At 34.3% G+C, this 23,786-nt stretch overlaps 1 protein-coding gene across 1 annotated transcript; it reads right to left on the reverse strand.

Moving 5' to 3' along the window:
* Positions 1–17,263: 17,263 nt before the first annotated feature.
* Positions 17,264–19,784, reverse strand: LOC135150474 (uncharacterized). The gene is made up of 4 exons (XM_064086787.1): positions 19,484–19,784; positions 19,047–19,233; positions 17,712–18,032; positions 17,264–17,543 (listed from the first exon to the last, which is right to left on the reverse strand). Exons 1-4 carry the CDS (start codon positions 19,782–19,784, stop codon positions 17,264–17,266), a joined length of 1,089 nt encoding a protein of 362 aa, XP_063942857.1.
* Between the last annotated feature and the right edge of the window lie 4,002 nt (positions 19,785–23,786).

Genomic DNA, 23,786 nt, shown 5'->3' on the forward strand with positions numbered 1-23,786 from the left:
GTGTGTGTATGCGGCAGTGTGTATATATATGATTTAAACAGCGGGTATGACAATGATAACATTGTCATAGGGGATTTTGACTTCGGTATGACAATGCTTAATATTGTCATACCGAGGTTTTGATCCGTCGTGTGGTAGGTGAATACAAGACTCGGTATGACAATCTTTACGATTGTCATGCCGAGGTTTTGAAGCGTATTCAAAACGTTTCACAAGACTTGTATGACAATCGATTATTGTCATACCGAACTGAATATGACAATTGATAATTGTCATACCGACCAGAATTAACCAGATAAAAGCACACGGTATGACATTATGAATAATGTCATGCCGCGTTTTTAAAAAAAACAGAAAAATGAATATAAATATTATGATTTTTGATTTTCTTTTGAAATAAAACCTTTTTACACATAAAATCAAAAACCTAATACAAATAATATCTAAAATATTACGCAAATATTTTTTAGAATTCAACTTTAATTAAATATAAATATTTATGAATTCAACTTTAATTCATTAAAATGAATTAACTTAAAAACTAATATTTATGCTTAATTAATTTTGAAAAATACAAAATAGACACAAATAATTATCTAAAAGCTTGAAAAATAATACAGGGGAGTGTGCAGCACTTAGAAAATTAACAGAGACAAATATGAACATGCATAATTACATAGAAAATTATCAGATAATTTACAAACAATTATATAAAATCTAATAAAATATATATAATTACACAGAAAATTCACAAAAATATATAATAATATATAAAACATATAAATAATATATACAAAGAGAATCATGGCATATTTAACATCCCTAGCTCACAAACCAACTTGGAGAAAGTGGATTCATCAAGTGGTTTAGTGAAGATGTCTGCAATTTGATCAGCCGTGGGTACAAAATGTAACACCACAGTTCCATTCATGACATGTTCTCGAATAAAATGATACCTGATATCTATGTGCTTGGTCCGGGAGTGTTGCACTGGATTGTTGGAAATGGCTATGGCACTGGTGTTGTCACAAAATATAGGAATTTTGTCGACAGAGATACCATAATCATTTAATTGATTCCTGATCCAGAGAATCTGAGCACAACAACTGCCAGCAGCAATGTACTCAGCTTCAGCAGTAGAAGTAGACACTGAGTGTTGGTTCTTGCTGTACCAGGAAACCAACCGACGTCCTAGAAATTGACAGCTTCCAGACGTACTCTTTCTATCAATCCTGCAACCTGTATAATCAGAATCTGTATAGCCGGTTAAGTCAAAACCAGTATTCTTAGGGTACCAAATACCTAAACCAGGTGTACCCTTAAGATATCTAAAGATTCTTTTGACGGCTATAAGATGTGATTCCTTAGGATCAGCCTGAAACCTAGCACATAAACATGTTGCAAACATGATATCTGGTCTACTTGAAGTAAGATAAAGTAATGAGCCAATCATACCTAGATAGCTTGTAATATCAACTTTCTTACCAGATTTATCCTGGTCAAGCTTTGTGGCAGTGGCCATGGGTGTCTTTGCCGGTGAAGAGTCTTCTAGATTGTACTTTCGCAGAAGATCTCTGACATACTTTGATTGGCAACTGAATATTCCATCTTCCTTTTGGTTTACTTGAAGACCAAGGAAGTAGGACAGCTCACCCATCATACCCATCTCATAATTGCTCTGCATTAACTTAGCAAACCTCTTGCACAAGTTATCGTTAGTAGAACCAAATATAATATCATCAACATATATTTGAACAAATATCATATTATTATCATGCAATTTGTAAAAGAGAGTTTTGTCTATGACACCTCTAGTAATATTGTTTTCAATTAAAAACTCAGAGAGGGTGTCATACCATGTCCTTGGTGACTGCTTGAGCCCATAGACAGCTTTGAATAAGAAGTACACAAAATCAGCAAACTCTGGATTTTCAAAGCCAGGGGGCTGTTCCAGATATACTTCTTCTTCTAGCTTTCCATTCAGAAATGCACATTTCACATCCATCTGATAAACCTTGAAGTTGGACTGTGCAGGAAATGCAAGAAATATTCTGATGGCTTCAAGACGAGCAACTGGAGCATAGGTTTCATCGTAATCAATTCCTTCTTCTTGAGAATAACCTTTTGCGACCAGTCTGGCTTTGTTTCTTACTACAATGCCATCACCATCTAACTTGTTACGGAAGACCCATCTAGTTCCAATTGTAGACTTTCCCTTTGGTCTTGGAACAAGGGCCCAGACTTCTTGTCTCTCAAATTGATTGAGTTCTTCTTGCATGGCAAGAACCCAATCAGGATCAGCAAGTGCTTCATCTACTTTCTTTGGTTCTAATTGAGATAGAAAACCAGAGAATAGACATTCATTTGTCATAGCACTTCTAGTCCTTACACCAACATCAGGATCACCAATAATCAGATCAAAGGGATGATCTCTGCTCCAAATCCTTTCCCTTGGAAGTTGTGTCCTTGATGATTCTGCTGTATTGTCAGTAAGCTGAAGTGTATGACTAGTTGATCCACCAGCTCCCCCTGAGTTGTTGCCAGGTTGATTTGATGATCCACCACTAGCATCAGTGGAATCTCCAGCATTATTGCCATTTCCTCCATCATTGCCTGGATCATTATCATTGTTGTCATCACCTGTTGCAACTTCAGGTGGCACATCATCATCTGAATCAGAATCTGGATAGTTGTCAAACTTCAGAGATTCAGATGGATCAGCAGATTGTAAACTTGGGAGTTTAGTGTCATCAAATGTAACATTGACACTAACTTTCACTGACAGAGTATCAATTACAAAAACTCTATAAGCATTATTAGCATAACCAACAAAGATTCCTTCAGATGCCTTTGGCTCAAACTTGTTCAAGTTCTATTCTCCATCTTTGAGAACATAACACTTGGCTCCAAAGACATGAAGATGTTTGTCATAAGGTTTCTTGTTGTCATACAGATGAAATGGAGTTTTCATATGATCCTTATTGATCAAAGTTCTATTCTGGGTATAGCAGGCAGTAGACACAGCTTCAGCCCAAAAGTACAGTGGAAGCTTTGCTTCAGCAATCATAGTCCTTCCAGCTTCAATCAATGTACGATTCTTTCTTTCGACGACTCCATTCTGCTGAGGAGTCCTTGGTGCTGAATACTGCCTTCTAATTCCCTTTTCAGAGTAAAAGTTGATTAGAGTTTGATTCTTGAATTCCGTGCCATTGTCTGACCTTACAGCTTTCACTGGCACACCTTTATCCAATTCAACTAACTTAATATGATCAATAACTGTCATCGGGGTTTCATCCTTAGAAGCCAGGAAGTAAACCCAAGTAAATTTCGAGAAGTCATCCACAATGACTAAGGCATATCTTCCTCCATCAATTGATGCAACATTCACGGGGCCAAACAAATCCATATGCAGTAAGTGAAGTGGATTTGTAATGGTATTGATGGCCTTTCCTTTGTGAGATGCTCTCTTCGCTTTTCCTTTCTAACAAGCTTCACAAAGATCATCCGTTGAGAATTCCAGGGAAGGCAAACCTCTCACTAGATCTCTCTTGACAAGAGAGTTCATGGTTTTGAAGTTGAGATGTGAGAGCTTCTTATGCCATAACCAACTATCTTCAGCAGACGCCTTTGCGTAGAAACAGTGAACTTCGTTTCCAGGTCCTGAAGACAAACCAGCTACGAATATATTGCCTTTCCTTATGCCACATAGTGAAGGACGCTTATCCTTGATATGTTTAATGATACATATCTCCTTTTCAAAATGAACATAATATCCTTTGTCACAAAATTGACTAACACTCAGGAGATTATGTTGAAGTCCTTCAACTATAGCAATATCTTCTATGATGATCCTTCCAATTTTGTACTTGCCATATCCCACAGTACGACCTTTGCTATTATCAACAAACCTGACTGTTGGGCCAGCTCCTTCTCTTATGTCTTCCAGCAGGGATCTATTGCCAGTCATGTGCATTGACGCTCCACTGTCAAGCACCCAAGTAACTCGAACAACTCCACTGGCACCCTGCAAAAGACAACTTGATTAAACCTTCTTTGGGACCCACACTTGATTGGGTCCAGCAAACTTAAAGAATTGATTTCTATCAGGTAATACAACAGAGCCTCTTGGACTGATACTTGGCTCACTCTTGACTGAACTTACTTCCTTAACAACAGCCTTATAAACCTTGGTTTTAGGCTTTTTTACATAAGTCTCCTTCCTAACACGAGGAGGACTAGCAGTCTTTGATCTAGCATGCTTATTGTTTGTTTGTTGTCTAGGTGATGTGTTTTCATTTTTAGCATGCAAATTTTTAAAATAAGCAGACATTGTATTGAAAGCACAAAGCATACAGTTATCAACACCACAAGATTTATGACATGCATCAAAAACAGGAGCAACAGGCATATCAGTCACAGTAGTAGGAACATCAATAGATTCTACTCTAACATTGTTAACAGATTTAAAGTTCTCAGTAGAATGACATCTATTATCTCTGTTTTTACTGTTCACAAAATTATTAGGCTTGTTGAATTTAGTTCTCTCAGAGTTGACACCTAAACCAGCTTTAGGCAACCTAACATTGCCTTTCACTTTGATTGGTTTCAGTGATGTCAGGATCTCATCTCTCTTCACATCACACTATTTCATTTTAAGGTCTTCCTGTTTGAGTTCATATCTAATGACAACAGGAGTTTCTAACAGAGGTTAAGCTACTGAAGATTTAAACAATGGTTGAGGGGAATCTTTCAAAACAAAAGGAATCCCTCTCTCCTCAGCACTCTTCTTAAAGGGAGTAATGTTACAAGCCTTACCTACAGATTTGTTATAGTCAAAACCTATTCCAACAGTTCTCTTGATCTCTTGTTTATCATTAAGTTCTTTGACTATAGTGGAAGCATCCTTAAAGGCTTTACACTTAACTTTCTCTTCGTCTAGCTGAAGTCTTAAAGCAATCTCACCTTTCTCTAGAACTTTGACTTTAGCACATTGTACTCCTAAATCCATAGTCAATTGTTCTATTTTAGGTTTTAATACTTTCATCTCATTCATCTTATAAGCATGAATTTCTAAGACTAATGTATCAATTTTAAGATTGGCAGCTTTCATCTTTTTAATAGCATCATCTCTTTCAAGTCCTAATTGCAATAAAAGTTTAGGGCATGTAGGATCTACCTGAAAGCTTCCAGAAGGAGGAGGTGAAGATGATCCAGCATTAGCCATGAGAGCAAGATTCCCTATCTGCTCTTCTTCATCACTGTCTGTATCATCCCAGCTTTTCCCTTCTGCCAGATAAGACTTGCTTTTGAAACTTTGACTTCCAGAAGTACCCTGTTGCTTTCTCACTAGTGCATCATACTTCTGCTTCAGCTCATCGTACGAATCTTTTCTCTTTCCTTGAACCTTGGGCTGTTTGCATTCAGTTGCAAAGTGTCCAGGTTCACCACAGTTGAAGCATTTGAACTTGCTTCTATCCACCATCCCAGTCTTGTATCCTCCTTTGCTTCTAGAAGATGAGTAACCTCCTTTTTGAAACCTGTTGATAGTAGGTTTATACTTGTAGGAGGGGTTCTTCCTGAATCTCATGTTTCCAAACTTCTTGGCAAACAGTGATAGAGATTGATCTTCTAACTGTTCAAGCTCTTCCATTGTATAGAACTCTTCGTCACCACTGGAAGAAGCAGTTTGACCCATCTCAGGTACAACAAATTCCTGAGTGGTCTTAGAAGGAACAACAACATCCTTCTTTTCTTCCGGTACAGGTTACTCAACAACTAGAGCTCTCGAATGGTTCTGTGTTTTACCCCAACCATATCTCTGTTTACTCTGAACTTGCTCCAGTTCATAAGTTTTCAAAACTCTGTAGAGTCTTTCCAGAGAAATCTCATTCAGATCTCTGCTTTCCCTGATGGCAGTGATTCTGTGTTCTAGATGTTCAGGAAGTGTTAAGAGAAACTTCATGTTGACCTCTTTAGTGTCATAGTATTTCCCATTCAGATTTAAATTATTTATCAAATTATTAAGTCTGATAAACACTTCTGAAATCCCTTCTCCGGGATTGGAACCAAACTGTTCATACTGAGCCATCAGTATCTCTTTCTTGTTTTCCCTAACTTCTTCTGAGCCTTCGTTTATAATCTCTAGTGTATCCCAGATTTGCTTCGCGTTCGTACAATTAACAACAGCATTGTACATGACCAGATCTAGAGATTCAACCAAAATCAGTTGAAGAGCGTCATCTAAGTTCATCTGTTCATTCTCTTCATCTGTGTACTCAGAAAGTTCTTTTGGAATAGTCTGATGAGGTATTAACACACCATCTTCTTCGTGTGCTAATATGACATTCATCGGAGTAGAAACACCCTTGTTTAATATCCCGATATATTTTCTTTTGGCGGTGCGGAGGAACAATAACATATGCCTCTTCCATAGGCCAAAGTGTTCCTTGCTGAACGGTGGGATTTTAATGCTACTGATCTTTTGTGTACTCATTTTTAAGGATTTAAAATGAATAGTGTTTGGATAAGAAATGGATTTTTGAAAGAAAAATATTTTAAATCAAAATTAATTTTTTTTTTTAAAAAAATTAATTCGAATTAAAAAATATTTGAATTTGAAGTGAATAGTGTTTGGATGAGATTTGGATTTTTGAAAGAAAAATATTTTAAATCAAAATTAATTTTTGGAATAAAATTAATTCGAATAAAAAATATTTGGACGTTACAGAGTGTGTATAGGGTCTGATACGGAAAATGGTATCAACTGCTCTGATGCCAATTGTTAGGTCCAGATACGATTGTAGAAGGGGGCTGAATACAATCGTCACAAAATAATCGCGGCGGAATAATCTTATTGGAGTTTAACTTGTTAATCAGATTTAAATTAATTAATATAACAATTTTTAAGTCGTTATATAATTAATATGGTTCGTTTTAAAGTCCACTAGTTCGTAGAATAAATTTGACAGGAAGTATTCTAACTTAGCGGATTAAAACAACCGAATGATCAAAGCACATAAAACTGTGGATATAACAATAGCAAGTTTAGCACAACTTGAAAGCTTTACAATGCAATGAACAAGAACAAATGAAGTGGTGAAGCCATATATATAGGCAAACCCTTGAACTATTATGACAAAGCTAGGCATGACAACTCTAGGAAGCTTTATGACAATCTAAACAAGTGCTATGACAAAAGGTATGACAATTAGAAGCATTGTCATGGCACAAGTGAGAAGGTATGACAATCTAAGGGAAGGTATGACAATCAGAATGACAAACCAAGGGAAGGTATGACAATTACAAGCATTGTCATGCTCTCTTAGAATAGGTATGACAACCGTATGACAAACAGTATGACAAACAGTGGGAAGGTATGACAATTGATACTTGGTGGCTAAGGTAGAGTGGTATGACAAACGGTATGACAAACCAAGGCATTGTCATACCTTGTGACTTCGGTATGACAATGAACAATTGTCATGCCTAAGTCATTCGGTATGACAAACCAAAGGTTTGTCATGCCTCCTGACTATGGCAGGTGACATAGTGCGGTATGACAATCAATTAGATTGTCATACCGTGCTCAAAAACCATATAAATTGTATTTTCTTATATATAATTAATTCAATAATTATCCACTTAATTATATTAATTATATAAATTCATAAATTAAATTAATTCGAGTGTGAATTAATTTAATAAATAAATTACATAACTTATATAATTATTTTGAGATGTGAATTAATTAAAAGAATAATTATATTGAGCACTTCTTCAGCAGCAGGTCTTCTGACTTCCTTTAAAAGATCTGATTCTTTGTCTTGATTGAACGACCACCTATTGTTGATGCAGAATATTTAATCTGAGTAGCTGACACACAAATGTACTGTCTGGTTCATCTGTATCTAGCTGAATCAAATATTCTTTATCAATTAAATATTTGAGAAGTGGCTTGTTCGTCGAGTCTTTGTCTTCGTAGTTCTTCTTCATAAGTAGAAATAGTTTGGAATCTTATGAATAAATAAAGTATTAAAATTTTATACCTTCTGGACTTCTGGACGTGCTACAAATATTATTTGTACACTGAGGCTTGAACATATTAATGAACTTCTTTCAGTGGTGTGCAGCAGCATCCTGAAATTCTTCAGACATATGATTTTAATAAATCACTTGACGTTCTTCGTACGGATTTCTTCAATAGTGCTTGCTAATTTACTTTCTTTCTTATCAGAGTTGAGTTGATACTCTTAAATACAAATAGGCTAAACATATGCCTTTCAATTAAGATTTTTGTACCTCAACAATGTGAATCTCACTGGAAGCTTTGAACAAACATTTGAAGATTTGAGGTGGCTCCGTTGGCTCTATTGTCCACTGAAATGTTTACCTTCTGAATTTTACCCGGAAAAACTAGTTAAGCTTGAGTTGCCTCACAAAAAAATGAGAACAATGTGGGACTTAAACACAGTAGGTCCTCTGTGTACATATCATGTATATATAATAATTTGTACAAAAATGTCTAATTTAAATTCTTCCATTATTCTTACAGGCTCCCCAGGTGTTTAAAAACTTAAAGACTCTGAACATATCGGGTTCTTCAAATCTAGTATCAACACCAGACTTCTCTGGATCACCAAGTCTTGAAAGTTTAAATCTTCAGTGTTGTACTAGTTTGGAAGAGGTCCACATATCGATTGGAAGATTGCCGAGTCTTGTTTACGTGGATTTAGGGTATTGCACAACTCTAAAAAGCCTTCCGGACAGTATTTGTGGGTTGAGAAAATTGGAAGTTCTAACTATTAGTGGTTGTAGTAGTCTTAAAGTATTACCTAAAAATTTGGGGAACATTGAATCCCTAAAAGTCCTCGACGCCTGGAGACTACGTGTTTCAGAATTACCATATTCTATTTGTTGTCTAGGTAATCTTGTTGAGCTGAGGTTAGGTGGGAACAAAAACCTTGAAATTCTTACTAACAGCATCTGCAAACTGAGGTCACTAGAAATTCTTGATATTTATCATTGTAATAAGCTAAAGGAATTGCCGGATCAACTGGGGAAGATTACAAGTTTAAGAATGTTAGATGCAAGGAAGGCTACTATGTTAAAAATTCTTCCTGATATTAGTCAGCTCACGAATGTAGAAAATCTTGATATTAGTTATTGTCGTAATCTATTGTCCATTGTAAAACTTCCTCCTAATTTGATTACCATAAAGGCAGTTCGTTGTTGGTCTATAAGAAGATTACCAATTCTATCTGATTTGAAACGGCTGGAGATATTGGACCTTACAAATTCTAGTGGTTTGACAGAGCTTATAGGCTTGGAGGAACTCACTTCTTTACAAGTACTTATATTGACAGGTTGCAACTTCTCTCTTCTGGAATACGCATCAGCAAAGCGTTTCCTTCAGGTTTTTTTGATCTAAACTCTTTCTACTTATACAAGTTATCATGTATTCTTGTGTTAGTCTGCGTTTTAGTTAATTTGGTGTACTTTTTGCGAATTCCTGTTGTTTCCAATGACTGTTGTGGTAGTACTGAATTCTGTGAGTTAAGATTATATGGCTAGTAAATGCTAAGCTACTTATGTGCTTGTTAAATGGAGGATTTGTTCTGCTTGCTAATACCTTTTTTGGCGTCTCTCTTGCTCTAATTTCAATGCACATAGTTTGATGGGAGTCGGGCAGAATATGTAACAAGAAGCAATACTGGATGTTAGCCGTTGACTGGTTGGGTAACTTCGAGAGAGCACGCCATCTTTTGAAGCTGTGTGAACTGTGAAGGAGCTACAAAGGTAGCATAACACCGTGTGAAAGTTACACAAGTACTTCAAGTGCCTTGGTCTGTGATACATTCAATTTGGTCAGCACCACTTCTCCCTGCTCAGCTCACCGTAACCGGAAACTGGCTCAGGCATTACTAGCAAAGCTTGTGGCTTGAGTGCACTTCCGTTTTCGATCACCAATAATACTGCAATATATTAGTCTCATATTATTTCCATCCTCCCTCAAAGCGCTCAAAGTGTTGGGGGTGTATTTCAATGGGATTTTACATAGTTCATAAATTTTAACGGGTTGTATCAAATTTTAATTTTATGCGGCTTCTAGAGATAAAATGTCACAAGATTGGTATAGAGTCTTTAAGATTTCTCATAGATTTTGTTGGGATTTGAGATATCTTTGTATATTATAAATAATATTGACCATGAGAATTTTAATAATTAGTCATTCTAAATGCCTACTTGTGTTGATTTTATATGATTTAACTCATTATAATTATTATATAGTTACACTCTTATAAAAGTCATGTTCAAATTAGATGAGAGTGGTTTTAATCTTTGTAAAGTGGATATGTTTTTGAAATTTTATTATGACCTATTTGAAAATATTATTTTATTTGAAATTTTAGGTTTCATCAAATGATACACTTGGAGAATTGAGAAATTTTGAATAGGAATTCTAGCTAGTCAAAATTTAATATATTTAAATTTACAATAAATAGATTCAAATATTATTAGTGTGGGTAAAGAAATTCTAAATATCAAATTTCTCAATCCATACTTGTTAAAAATTATATTTTGATCATTTTTTCGCACATCCAGTTGTCCAAATAAATAGATTACACAAAAATAAAGGCATATACAATTTTTTTTAAATGTACATGCATGTTATGAATAAATATTTTCATATTTAAAATTTAAAATATGTTAAAATCTTTTATTATATTACCCGAGTGTATCGTAATATGTCCTTGCACAAGCGTACTTGTGCTCTAAACCCGTTATATTAGATAGTCGAAAACAAGCATTTCTTTTCCAAATTTCGTTGTATGATTGTCTTACCAACAATTGTAGCAAATTACTAAAACTGTTGAGGATAGTCTTACTAACAATACAAATTTTGAAATTGACTACTGGTATGAAATGTTTATAACAATATTTTGCCTAAGAATCACATTGTTGTTCCTGGGTGTGGCACAACCCTCTATTAAATGTATACTTATTGTGTTGCTCGATCTCACACAATGGTACGCATCATTGCCTGAGGTGTGTATCAGACGACGCCTCGATATACCACTGTTTTTGTTTTTGTAGAGGTTCAGACAACGAGAAAAAACCGTTATTTGATTATGTTTTTCTGGTAGTGTAGGCACAATACATTTGACATCAAATCTTAACTTTCAAAATATTCTTGTTGTGCCTATGTTTAATTGCAATTTACTGTATATCAATAAAGTAACTCAAGATAATGGTCATTCAGTTCAGTTTAAAACTTCTCAGTTTCATTTTCTGGACCAGATGTTACGTAGGAAGATTCATTTATGCATTAGGAGATCATCATAATGAAGCGACAGGGAACAATACAGTTAACAGAAACTGATGGCCGCATCAAAAACTGATGAAACCTTATCAGTATGTGGATACTTGGTCAGTATCAAGTATCATTAGTATCTGGAGATCGAGTTTGACAAGAAAAGAAAGAAGATTGATACTAAAGAGCTTATTTATAGAGTGGTATTCTATCACGTATGATATACATAGAAAAAGATAATTTTTGATAGTGAATATCTTGTTAGTATTTTTAGTAGCTATGTACTATATAAACACAAAGATTAGGCTTTGCTAAAAGTAGAATACACAACACGAGTAATATCAGTGTAACCTAGAAGCCCTTGAGAACAGCTGTGTTTCTTGAGAGTGTTTTGTAACAGTTCTTGTATAATTAATAAGAGATGAGTTGATTTTTGAGTTAATTGATTGTTTTTCAATATCAATTTGACATTAGATTAACAATAAAACAATTCCGCTTAAGTCATTTGTGTGAAATCTCAACCTAACAAGTGGTATCAGAGCCAGGTCGGTTAATTTGTACCAGTAAAGATCAAGAATGTCAACAACCAAACACGATCACTCAAAATTCCATTCCTCAACAAAGACGATTATCCGACCTGAAAAGTAAAGATGATGTTGTATCTCGAAGCCGCAGGTTGTGACTTTGTCGATAGGATTACTTATGGTCCTCGTATTCCAAAGAAACTGATTCCTCAAGATAGAACGACTCTTGAACACTACGTAGACAAATAGAAAGCAGAGATGACACGAGGAGAAAAACTTGAAGTCCTTTAAGATGCAAAGGTACGATCCATTCTTCATAATAGTCTGGATGCTGCGATGTTAAATCTGAGTAATTGCATGTAAAACCTCGAAAGAGATGCAGGACACATTGAAAACTCAATGTAAAGGAACAAAAGCTATCAAAAGAAATCGAAGAGCATTGCTTATTCAAAGAATATGAGAGATATGAGACAAATACTGATGAAGATCTCATAGACTCATATTATCGCTTACTTACATTATTGAACAATTTATCTCTTGCTGGAAAAGAAATGTGATGCTGAAGACTCCAATACAAAGTTTCTCATATCATTACTTGAGGAATGGGACACAAAGACTTCAATCATAAGGCATCGGTATGATCTAAGCTCTTTGTCTCTGGATGAAATATATGGAATATTAAGAACTCATGACTTAGAGGTTCAACAAAGAAAGGCTAGGAAGGAAAATAGAGAGAACTCATTAGCACCGAGAGCTATGACAGTAAAGGAAAAGAGAAGCTACGCTGAAAAGCCTAGAAAACAAGTTAGATCTCAAGTATCAGAGACTGATATCTTATCAGTTACTAATGACTCATCTGAAGACAGTGCAGATGAAGTATCCGATGAAGCGAAGATGCAGGAAATCATGGCTTGCATAGAAAAAGGGTAAAGGAAATTACTATTTGGAAGAGACAGAAGAAATGATCAAACCAAAGAGAACTCTTCTGGATCATCAAATGACATCAAAGGAAGAAAAGTTGATTGGTTAAAAATAAAGTGTTTCAACTGTGAAAAGATAGGACACTTTGCACAAGACCGTCGAAAGCCCAAAACAAATGGAGGAAAAGGAAAATCAGTCTTCATTTCAACCAAAGACTGGATGGAATCATCTTCCGATCCAGAAGGAGAAGATGTGAGCTATGCTCTAGTGGCAAGCTTTAAAGAAACTCAAGCCACATATGACTCCTCTACTATTAAGGTACGTACAAGAACCAATTTATAACTTTGATATTGATCATACGTACAAATTAAAATATTTCTTAAGATTATTGCATGTTAGTTTTAAGACACAAACACTAGAGAATACTAGACTAATTAAAAAGTGAGATAGATGAATGCAAAAGGAGAAATGACTTCTTAGAAAGTGAAGTATTTGTGTTGAATAAATTGAAAAATGACTGCAAGATTGCTAAAAACTCAGAATCCATGTTTAGACTTAAATATGAACAAATGGAAAAAGAATTAGTTGTTGAAAAAAAAGGATAAAAAACTGGGTTAGAGCATAGGGAAGAGATTGTATGAAACTATGTCTACTAGATCAGGATTAGAAGGTCTAGGATACAGATTTGAAGATCACAACAATGATATCAAGAAAAAGAATCTTAAAGACATTTTTGTTAAAGCAAGTACTAATAAACCTGTTGAAATATCAAATACGGTTTTTACTAATCCTGTGTGTGTTGAGAAAGTTACATCTCAAGATGAGATCTAGAAAACGGAGAAAGTTTTCATAATGAAGACAGATAAGAGCAATGATGATGTCAAGAAGACACTCACTAATGCTCAAAAGAAGAAAACAGGTAAGAACATTGGATTGATGACAAATGGTCAATTCAAGAAGAAGCTAGGTGAAGTTACAGGAAGACATGAACCTAGAACAACTCCTAAAAGGAATAGGAATGCCAAGCGAGGAATAGGCAGAGCAAATAACTATGAGTATATTCCTTTTGCACCAAGGAAGAAATCCTATAATTGTGGTAATTGTAATCATCTTGCTATTGATTGCAGGAAAAACAAGAAGAAGCCAAAAGCTATATATACATAGATCTGATGTAGCTGGTAAAACAATGAAATTTAAACAGGAAAATCCATGTCTTCATTGTGGTAGCTATTGGCATTCTCTTAGAAATCGTTTTGATTATCATGATATATATGAAAATTATTATTATGATCCTATTCCTAAATTTTATAAACGTGCAGGAACTGATAAAACTTTCTATGACAATTATGCCTCATGTTCTTGTAATGCAAATAAATCAGTTACTGATGGGACTCATAGCTATAAATTATGTGGAACAAAGAAAGTTTATGTGGTTAAAAATAGTTACCATGTCAAAAGGATCCAACAAGTGTGGATTCTTAAAAATTTTAACTAATCACTATTGTTGACTACAGGGTTCTGGAAGCAGAATTTTTATTCTGAATAATGGACGCTCAAGGTTTAATGAATATGTTAAAACCCAGTTGTCAACACTGGAGAGCATTCAAGCGCTCTCAAATCTGAATAATTGCTGAGCATATGGGCATATCAAGTAGTTGAAAGGGAGGAAAATGAAAAGGCTGATCAAGAGAGAAATGAAGTAGTAATTCAGTTACTGATGATATACTAGATACTGATTACATTCCCACTACTGATGAGGGTACTGATGAGACTAATATTGACGAAGTTGCTAAAGAAGTCATCAATGCAAAAGTTGAGGGGGAGGAAATTACTTTAAAATTTTCATAAATTTTAAGAGTATATTTTGACAAATATTTCAGTTACTGATGGAGAAGATTGGATTTACAAAAGGATGGTAACGATATTTTTTCGGTATTTATTTATGCAAATTTAATTTGTTTAAAAAAATGAATGTGATATATATATTGCCAAAGTTTCTCCTATCAGTGGGAGCAAATACCTTAGCCAAGGTATCGAAGAAAACATCCCACTCAACCCTTAACTTACCCTTTGACATCTTTGGAAGGAATATCTGTCCCAGGTAGTTGATCTTCTGAAGGAATTGTATGATTTCATCATTAGAGGGGACATCAGCAAAATTGTCCCGTGAGAATCCCAGAATTCTATTCACATCATCAGTGGTAATAGTAATCCTCTTGCCTCCATGTATTTCACCAATTATCATGAAATTATCAAAAGTAGTAGAGTTGACTACAGTGGAGTAGAAATCATACAAGGGGTCCACTTGTATCGGAGCAGATGCTGTAATTGTCTTGCTGACTAGACATTGCTCATTCAGAAAGCGAATCCACGGTCTAAAGCGCTGAGAGCAAATCTCCAGATCCAAATAACCACAATAGTTCGTCTCGATAATATCGAATTGGCCATTCATTTTTATAATTAAAAATTGAATTAAGCTATAAATTTTCAAATAAAATATTAATTCTCAAATTTCTCGTAAATTTTAACTAACAATTAATTGACAATTAATTAATTAGTTAAATAATTCGAATTATAAAAATAATATCGAATGAAAATTTAATTAATTTAGAAAGCCCTAATTCAAATTATATCCACAAACACCCAAAACCAAACAAGGCCTTAAATCAATTGAGAGGTCTAAGCTTTAACACTAATAACCCTAAAACCCAATTTAAGCAATCGGATCAAATGCCAAACAAACTCAACACCTTCGATTTCTCTGATTCAACAGCAATTTGTAGTTAACTGGCAAGCACAATCAAGAAGTCTCAAAACGAACACGAATCGAGCAATAGCACACGAACTCAGTTCGATTTTTCACACAAAATTTGGGCAGAGTTTCATTTAGATTCGAGCAAAACAAAGTAAACCAGCAAGCAAAGAATGCTTGAAAACGAAACCCAGCAAGAGTTTTTAAAAAACTTGAAAAAGAACGGAGCAAATCGAAGTGTGTGTATATGTGATCGGTGTGTGTATACGCGATGGTGAAGATGAAGTGAATGGGCAAGACAACAATTGGAAATGTCTTAGGGGTATGTGTTAAACAGGTAAGACAAATGACACAAATGTCTTGTGTGGTGATTTGAAAACAGTCGGGACGACAAATAAGAAGATTGCCGCCCCGAACCTTTGAGGAGGTTTTAAACTAACAGAGTAAGACAATAGCGAAAGTTGTCTTGTGGGGAGTGTTACTTGACTCGGGCAAGAAAATTATCGAAATTGTCGTGCCGATTCAAGTGGAACCATTATAAAACGCAGCAAGACAACACCACTGATTGTCGCACCAAGCCAAACTAAGACAATTATAATAAATAAAATTAAACGAAAATTCGAAGCAGCAAGACAATATGGAATATTGTCCTACCGAGTTGTGAAAACTAAAACCGCAAGACGATGAAGAATATTGTCTAGCCGAGAGTTTTTAAACCTAGAAAAAAGAAGATATAATTATATATATATATATATATATATATATATGATTTTTAATATGTTTTAAAAGATAAAAGATTTTGCAATTAAAATCAAAAATCTATAATAAAAATAATAATATATATTACACAAATATTTTGTAAATTCCAACTTTAATTAAATATAAATATTTATGAACTTAAGATTAATTTAATAAGCTGAAATAACTTAAATTCAAATATTTATGCTTAATTAATTTTGGAACATACAAAATAATTACAGATAATTATCTAAATGCCTAGAGAATAATACAGGGGAGTACACAAGCATTTAGAGAATTACAGATTAATATACAAACATGTATAATCACACAAAATATTATCAGATAGTATACAGATTATCATATAAAATCTAATAACACAGATATAATTACACAGAAAATTCACAAAAATATATAAAGCATATGAAAAATATATACAATGAGAACTATGTCATATTTAACATCCCTAATTCACAAACCAGCTTAGAGAAAGTGGATTCATCCAATGGTTTAGTGAAGATGTTAGCAATTTGCTCAGTCATGGGTACAAAGTGTAACACCACTGTACCATTCATGACATGTTCTCGAATAAAATGATACCTGATATCAATATGCTTGGTTCTTGAATGTTGAACCGGATTGTTGGAAATGGGTATGACATTTGTATTATTACAAAATATAAGAATTTTGTTTACTACAACTCCATAATCATTTAATTGATTCCTAATCCACAAGATTTGAGCACCGCAGCTTCCAACAGCTATATACTCAGCTTCAGCAGTAGATGTAGACACAGAGTACTGCTTCTTACTATACCAGGAAACCAAACGTCGTCCTAGAAACTGACAGCTTCCAGACGTACTCTTCCTATCAATCCTGCATCCTGCATAATCATCAGAATCTGTATAGCTGGTTAAGTCAAAACTATTATTCTTAGGGTACCAAATACCTAAACCAGGTGTACCCTTAAGATATCTAAAGATTCTTTTGACGGCTATAAGATGTGATTCCTTAGGATCAGCTTGGAACCCAACACACAAACATGTTGCAAACATGATATCTTGTGATATCAAATTTCTTACTAGATTTATCCTGGTCAAACTTTGTGGCAGTGGCCATGGGTGTCTTTGCCGGTGAAGAGTGTTCTGGATTGTACATTCGCAGAAGATCTCTAACATATTTTGATTGGCAAATGAAAATACCATCTTCCTTTTGGCTTACATGAAGACCAAGAAAGTAAGACAATTCACCCATCATACTCATCTCATAATTACTCTGCATTAACTTAGCAAATCTCCTGCACATGTTATCATTAGTAGAACCAAATAATATCATCAACATATATTTAAACAAATATCATATCATTATCATGCAATTTATAAAAGAAAGTTTTGTCTATGACACCTCTAGTGATTTTGTTTTCAATAAAAACTCAGAGAGAGTGTCATACCATGTCCTTGGTGACTGCTTGAGTCCATAGACAGCTTTGAATAAGAAGTAAACAAAGTCAGCAAATTCTGGATTTTCAAAGCCAGGAGGCTGTTCAATATATAGTTCTTCTTCAAGCTTTCTATTCAGAAATGCACTTTTCACATCCATTTGATAAACCTTGAAGTTGGAGTGTGCAGCAAATGCAAGAAATATACTGATGGTTTCAAGACGAGCAACTAGAGCATAGGTTTCATCGTAATCAATTCCCTCCTCTTGGAAATAACCTTTTGCGACCAGTATGGCTTTGTTTCTCACAACAATTCCATCACCATCTAACTTGTTCCGGTAGACCAATCTGGTTTCAATTACAGATTTACCCTTAGGCCTTGGAATCAGGGCCCAGACTTCTTGTCTCAATCAGGATCAGCAAATGCTTCATCTATTTTCTTTGGCTCCAATTGAGATAGAAAACCAGAAAATAAACATTCGTTAGACGTAGTTAGTGCTGGAATTCAATCCGGACAGCTCGCGAGCTCGCCCGGCTCGAACTCGTTTTGATGGGCTCGGCTCGGCTCGTTTAGTTAAATGAGCTCGAGTACGGGCAGAGGTTTTGGCTCGCTTTGTTAAACGAGCTGGCTCGACTCGACTCGTGAAAATTAACGAGTCGGATTCGGGTAGCGTTTTAGACTCGATTTAGTGTTAAATTAAACGAGCCGGCTCTCCCACCTCGTTAAAATCAGCTTGTTTAGCTAAATGAGCCAACTCGACTCGACTCGTGAAAATAAACGAGTCGAGTTCGAGCAAAGATTTAGGCTCGTTTTCTTAAACGAGCCGGCTTGGCTCAAATTATGCCCGGCTCGAAACTCGGCTCGCCTGGATCGAATAACAGCCCTAGACGTAGCACTTCTAGTCTTGACACCGGCATCAGGATCACCAATTATTAAATCAAAGGGATGATCTCTGCTCCAAATCCTTTCCCTTGGAAGATGTGACCTTGATGATTCAGCAGTATAATCAGTAAGCTGAAGTGTATGACTAGTTGATCCACTAGCTCCCCCTCAGTTGCTGCCAGGTTGACTTGATGATCCACCACTAGCATTAGTGGAATCTCCAGTGTTTCCACCATTGCCTGGATCATCACCATCGTTGTTGTCATCTCCTGTTGAAATCATTGTTCTTGCAGCTTCAATCAGTGTACGATTGAAATATTCTGATTGCTTCAAGACAAGCAACTGGAGCATAGCTAGGTTTCATCATAATCAATTCCTTCTTCTTGGGAATAACCTTTTGCGACCAGTCTGGCTTTGTTTCTCACGACAATGCCATCACCATCTAACTTGTTACGGAAGACCCATCTAGTTCCAATTACATGGCCATCAGTATCTCTTTCTTGTTTTCTCTAACCTCTTTTGAGCCTTCGTTTATGATCTCTAGTGTATCCCAAATTTGTTTCGCATTTGTACAATTAACAACAACATTGTACATGACAGAGTCTAGAGATTCAACCAAAATAAGTTGAAGAGCATCATCTAAATTCATTTGCTCACTTTCTTCATCTGTATACTCAGAGAATTCTTTTAGAACGGTTCTTAAAGTTATCAATAAGAGTAATAATTTTTGTGTAACCTAGAAGCTCTTGAGAACGGCTGTGTTTCTTGAGAAAATTTTGTAACAGTTCTTAAAGTTATTAATAAAAGCTGAGTTGATATAGATCCCGATTGGTTGTTAATCTTAGATTATTTGGCATTCGATTTAACAATAGATAATTAATTCTTCTTAAGTCTATTGATTAAATTGCGACCGAACATAGCTTTACTCTGAGTATCGCCTTGTTGATGTCTCGAGATGAAAGAGTTACAATATCTTCAAGGGATAGAGTGCATGCTTCCACTGATTTGTACTTCCAGAAAGTGACTTTGGTAGGATGGAAGGCTACAACAGGAGTTTCATCTTTCATGGGTTGAGTTGGATCAAGAGGAGGTAGTGGATACCGTGGTTCTCGATTGATGTTCAGTAGATTCTTGTTTCGAAGTGCAACAAAGTTCAACCTGTATGCATATAAGAAATCAGCAGCTACTCTTCTTTGTCTGGTATTAGCACACTTCATCTTTAGTTGTCCCTCCAAATACTTCATTGTCTTGATTTTGCAAGTAGACAAGCTTTTATCCTTCAGACTCATACTCTAAATTATTTCATCTTTGAAGTATATGATGACATGAGGCACATTTTGCACTTCTAGACCTATATCAATAATCCATTCCACCACCATGTCTCGGAAGATTTCATTTTCAAGCTTTCTGGTGGAGATGCTCTTGTTCTTTAACACAAAGAGTTCAGTAAGTGCAAGCCTTCTGAGTGGATTAGTGGAAACATGCTTATAAATGCTGCTTTGACCCCATGTCAAATGTTATGTTGATTAGCTAGTCATGACCATTAATAACTCTAATGCTCACAGATGTTATCATATCATTCAACACTTCATGATAGTCATGAATATTTTCATACTTCTTCCTGTATGCATCCAAGATATCCTACCTCTTTTTCCTCGTTACCACCTTTGATTTTGGTTTGCTTCTTTATAGCCTCTAGCAATGTCTCATTCCTCTTGACTTTGGTTTGCTTCTTTATAGCCTCTAGCAATGTCTCATTCCTTTCCGGTCTTCTTTCTTGCGACTTCACTTCTTTCTTTTCCAACACACCTTTGATTCTCGAGCTTTTCCTTTAGCTTCTGACTTTTAGCCAGCCCTTAAAACACACAACCATCAAAGTCCTGTGGCGGATTCCCGTCATATCACCACTACGATATATCTTTATTCCAGCGATCGCTCATCTTTGTTAATTACCAAAATTCTCCCTCAACAAGTTGTTTTTAACACTAATATTGAGATTTTTTTTTTAATTCTAATATAAGTATTTTAGGTCAATTGATATTTTGTAATAGTCATTAGAATATGATGGTATTTAATAAAGGATATCAAAGTCTTAAATGATTTAAAGTATCCAATTAATTTTTTTGTTATACTTAAATTTTCACATATGTCGTATTTAAATATAACTTAATATAAGTATTTATTAAGACTTTTATCATAAGTAACTGATATATATATTTTCTTGAATTTCATAAAATATCGATAGATCTTGCATTATTTTTTATACTTGTTGAAATCTAATTAAATTATATTAGATTTTGAAATTATGCAAAACTTAAATTTATTCTGTAAAAATTTTCGTGATATAACAATCGACTAAAATACCTGTAAATTATTTCCTCCGTCTCTTATAATTTGTCCCATTTGACTTTTTTGTGATCGAATTGATTGTATTTTGACTATCATTTATTTTTTATTTTTTAAAATTTTGTCCCAAATAATTTGTCCCATTTGATTTTCTAGTGGTACAAATTTTATACATCTCTATTTATATTTTATTTATTATATTCAGTCAAAATTTGATCATAAATAAGATAAAAATTTCGAACAAAGGAAGTGCATTATTAAAATATTCTAAAACTTGAATTATACCTTTGTCTTCATTGATTGTTTTGCTGAGAAGACGTTTTGGAAGGCTAAAACATATCATTTTGGACTTTAAAGTAAAATTATTTATTTGTGTAATTATCCGACATATATATAACTTTAACATGTGCACTCCGTCATAATATAACACAAAAGTCAAGTTTGGACAAATGGCTGGCTCAACATGAAATTATGATTTATTACATTAATGTTATTTAATGTGATAAGTTTAGTGATTAAAATGTTTGTCCGAATAATTCTGATTTATCAATGATTGATGTATTTTTAAAATATAAATTAAAAATAAAAATTATCTGTTATTAGGATTTATGAATACATTTTATATAAAAAAGTTAAAAGTTAAGTATAAGAAAAAAGTAGGTGAAATTGACTTCTGATTTTAAGTCAATTTTGATTTATTTCTGATTTCATATTAAGTCATTTCCTGCTTATAATACAAACATTTATTTTTTGGTTTGAAGTCCAAAATAGTTTTAAGGCTTAGACAAACTGTTTGTTGCTTGACACAACGAAGCTCAAAGATTGTTTATGTTTACTTTACTATTTGCACGCTTTTTGAGATATTTATAAAATATGGTTTTATAAATTTTTTTAATAAAATTTTAAACGTCAAATTTTTATTCAGAAAAATATTAAAAAATAATATAAAATTATATTTTATAGAATTTGAAGAAATACCGTAAATAACAGAGTTTGTCATCCAAATCAATCTCTTACGAAACTACTGCACGAAATTAAAATGTCCGATCTGCAGCTTCTACAATCAATCCAGTACATGTTCACACGTAATCATAGATCTATACGCAGCTGATCAAACAATAATCAAACCGACAAATATTGCATAATCGCACTTCTGGCCATTTAGCTGATCTGGATTTATGTTACTCCCTCCGTCCCTTTTTACTTGTCCTTTTTGAAAAAATAACGCATCTTAAGAAAATGTTAGGTGGATATCTTGTTTTCATACATATCCCTAATAAATGTAATGAATTAAATAGAGTTGTGTATATATATATCCTAGTCAAACATTGGAAGTTGTTACATTTTGAAAAAACATACAAAAAGTTGCTTTGAAAAGAGAAGTGGACAAGTAATTTGGGACAAATTTTTTTTTCAAAAGAGACATGTAAAAGGGGACCGAGGAGTACCATGCACCCTCTTGAAAATTGCATATGCTTACACGTATATCATCATATTCAGCAACCTCCTCTACTCCTTTGAGCAAAGAACTGTACAAAATTTTACCGTTTCTAGAACATGTTTTGTTAGATTGTTACTCCCTCCATCCCAAAATAGTTGTTACATTTCAATTTTTGTTGGTCAAATTGACTAAATTGACTACTTTTTTTATTTTGTCAATTGATAAAATATCAATAAATTTCAGTCAAACTTTAGTCAATTTGACCGACACAAAACCAAATGTGACAACTATTTTGGGACGAAGGGAGTATTAAGTTTTTAAGAACTTTAATTATGCAGGTTGTACCCTCTTAATATTTTGGAAATACAAGTAGAGATTATAAATGACTGGAATCTTCTCTATGATTATTTGAGAAAACATCATCGGCTTGACAAAATATTAATTACATGCGTCCAGAAGAGGTTATGAACACGTATCATATATACTCATATGATTACGAACACCCAATTCAAATTTTCCACCGACACCGTGCTAACAGAGGTATTTATGGTATCCAAAGTTTTGAGCTACCCTGTAACAACTTCATGGAGATGTCAGAAACAAGGGGTCGGTCAATGCATACCATTATGTGGTTCTTATCATGTTGCCCTCATTTCAGTCGTCCTCCTCCTTACTCTCCCGTCTCACATATTTCTATACAATTTTTCATTTAAGATATTCATCATTTTTATTCCAAAAATAATAACTTTTTATATTATAAAAACAATATTACATTACTACGTTTTCCCACTATTTTCATTTTATGATAATAAAAATACAATTACCTCTACTACTTTTCTCCACTATCTCAAATTTATTAATTAAAAAAATGAATCCCACTACTTTACTTACTTTGTATCTAATTTAACTCAATTTTTACGCTTTTCTTTGATTTTCATGTCCCAACCAAATATATACAAATGGTTGGGACGGATAGAGTATCGGATAAGAAGCGGTTGGACGGTTCATATTACTTGTTGGCCCCCCTTTCACTACCATGCATAGTTGTCGTAGCTAATTACTTATAAGAAGGACGTTGTTATCAATATATATGAAACAACTTTATTCACACACATTTTTAATGTTTTCTCGGGGGTTTGAAATATACATGCCAATTCTTCCTCCGCATAAAGAAATGTATGAAACATGGGAAAATGCTAATTAAGTACTCAAAAAGTTTCTAAATTTTTTTGGGAAATTCTAGATGGTACACTCATTGTTTTTTTCAATGGTACCATCGAATTTTTGACTTCTACCAGTGGTACCCTCGTACTTTTAATTTACTCTTTATGGTACACTCGTTTACTTTTGATCTACTCTCTATTAATTTCGGATTGTAAAACAAATTGTATATTTGAAATCCTTGCGAAAAGTTACATAAAATAGACCCTTA

This window comes from Daucus carota, chromosome 2 (assembly GCF_001625215.2).
Source record: "Daucus carota subsp. sativus chromosome 2, DH1 v3.0, whole genome shotgun sequence".
Taxonomy (NCBI): Eukaryota; Viridiplantae; Streptophyta; class Magnoliopsida; order Apiales; family Apiaceae; genus Daucus; species Daucus carota.

Excerpts from the sequence above, each read along its gene's own strand:
- LOC135150474 (XM_064086787.1), bottom strand. The coding sequence starts at position 19,784 with ATGAAGTGTGCTAATACCAGACAAAGAAGAGTAGCTGCTGATTTCTTA. Across the intron at positions 18,033-19,046 it reads AAAGAGATACTGATGGCCAT|ATTGGTCTACCGGAACAAGT; the intron begins GTAATTGGAACT and ends AATTGAAACCAG. Across the intron at positions 17,544-17,711 it reads GCTGTCTATGGACTCAAGCA|GAGATTTGCTAAGTTAATGC; the intron begins GTCACCAAGGAC and ends TAACATGTGCAG.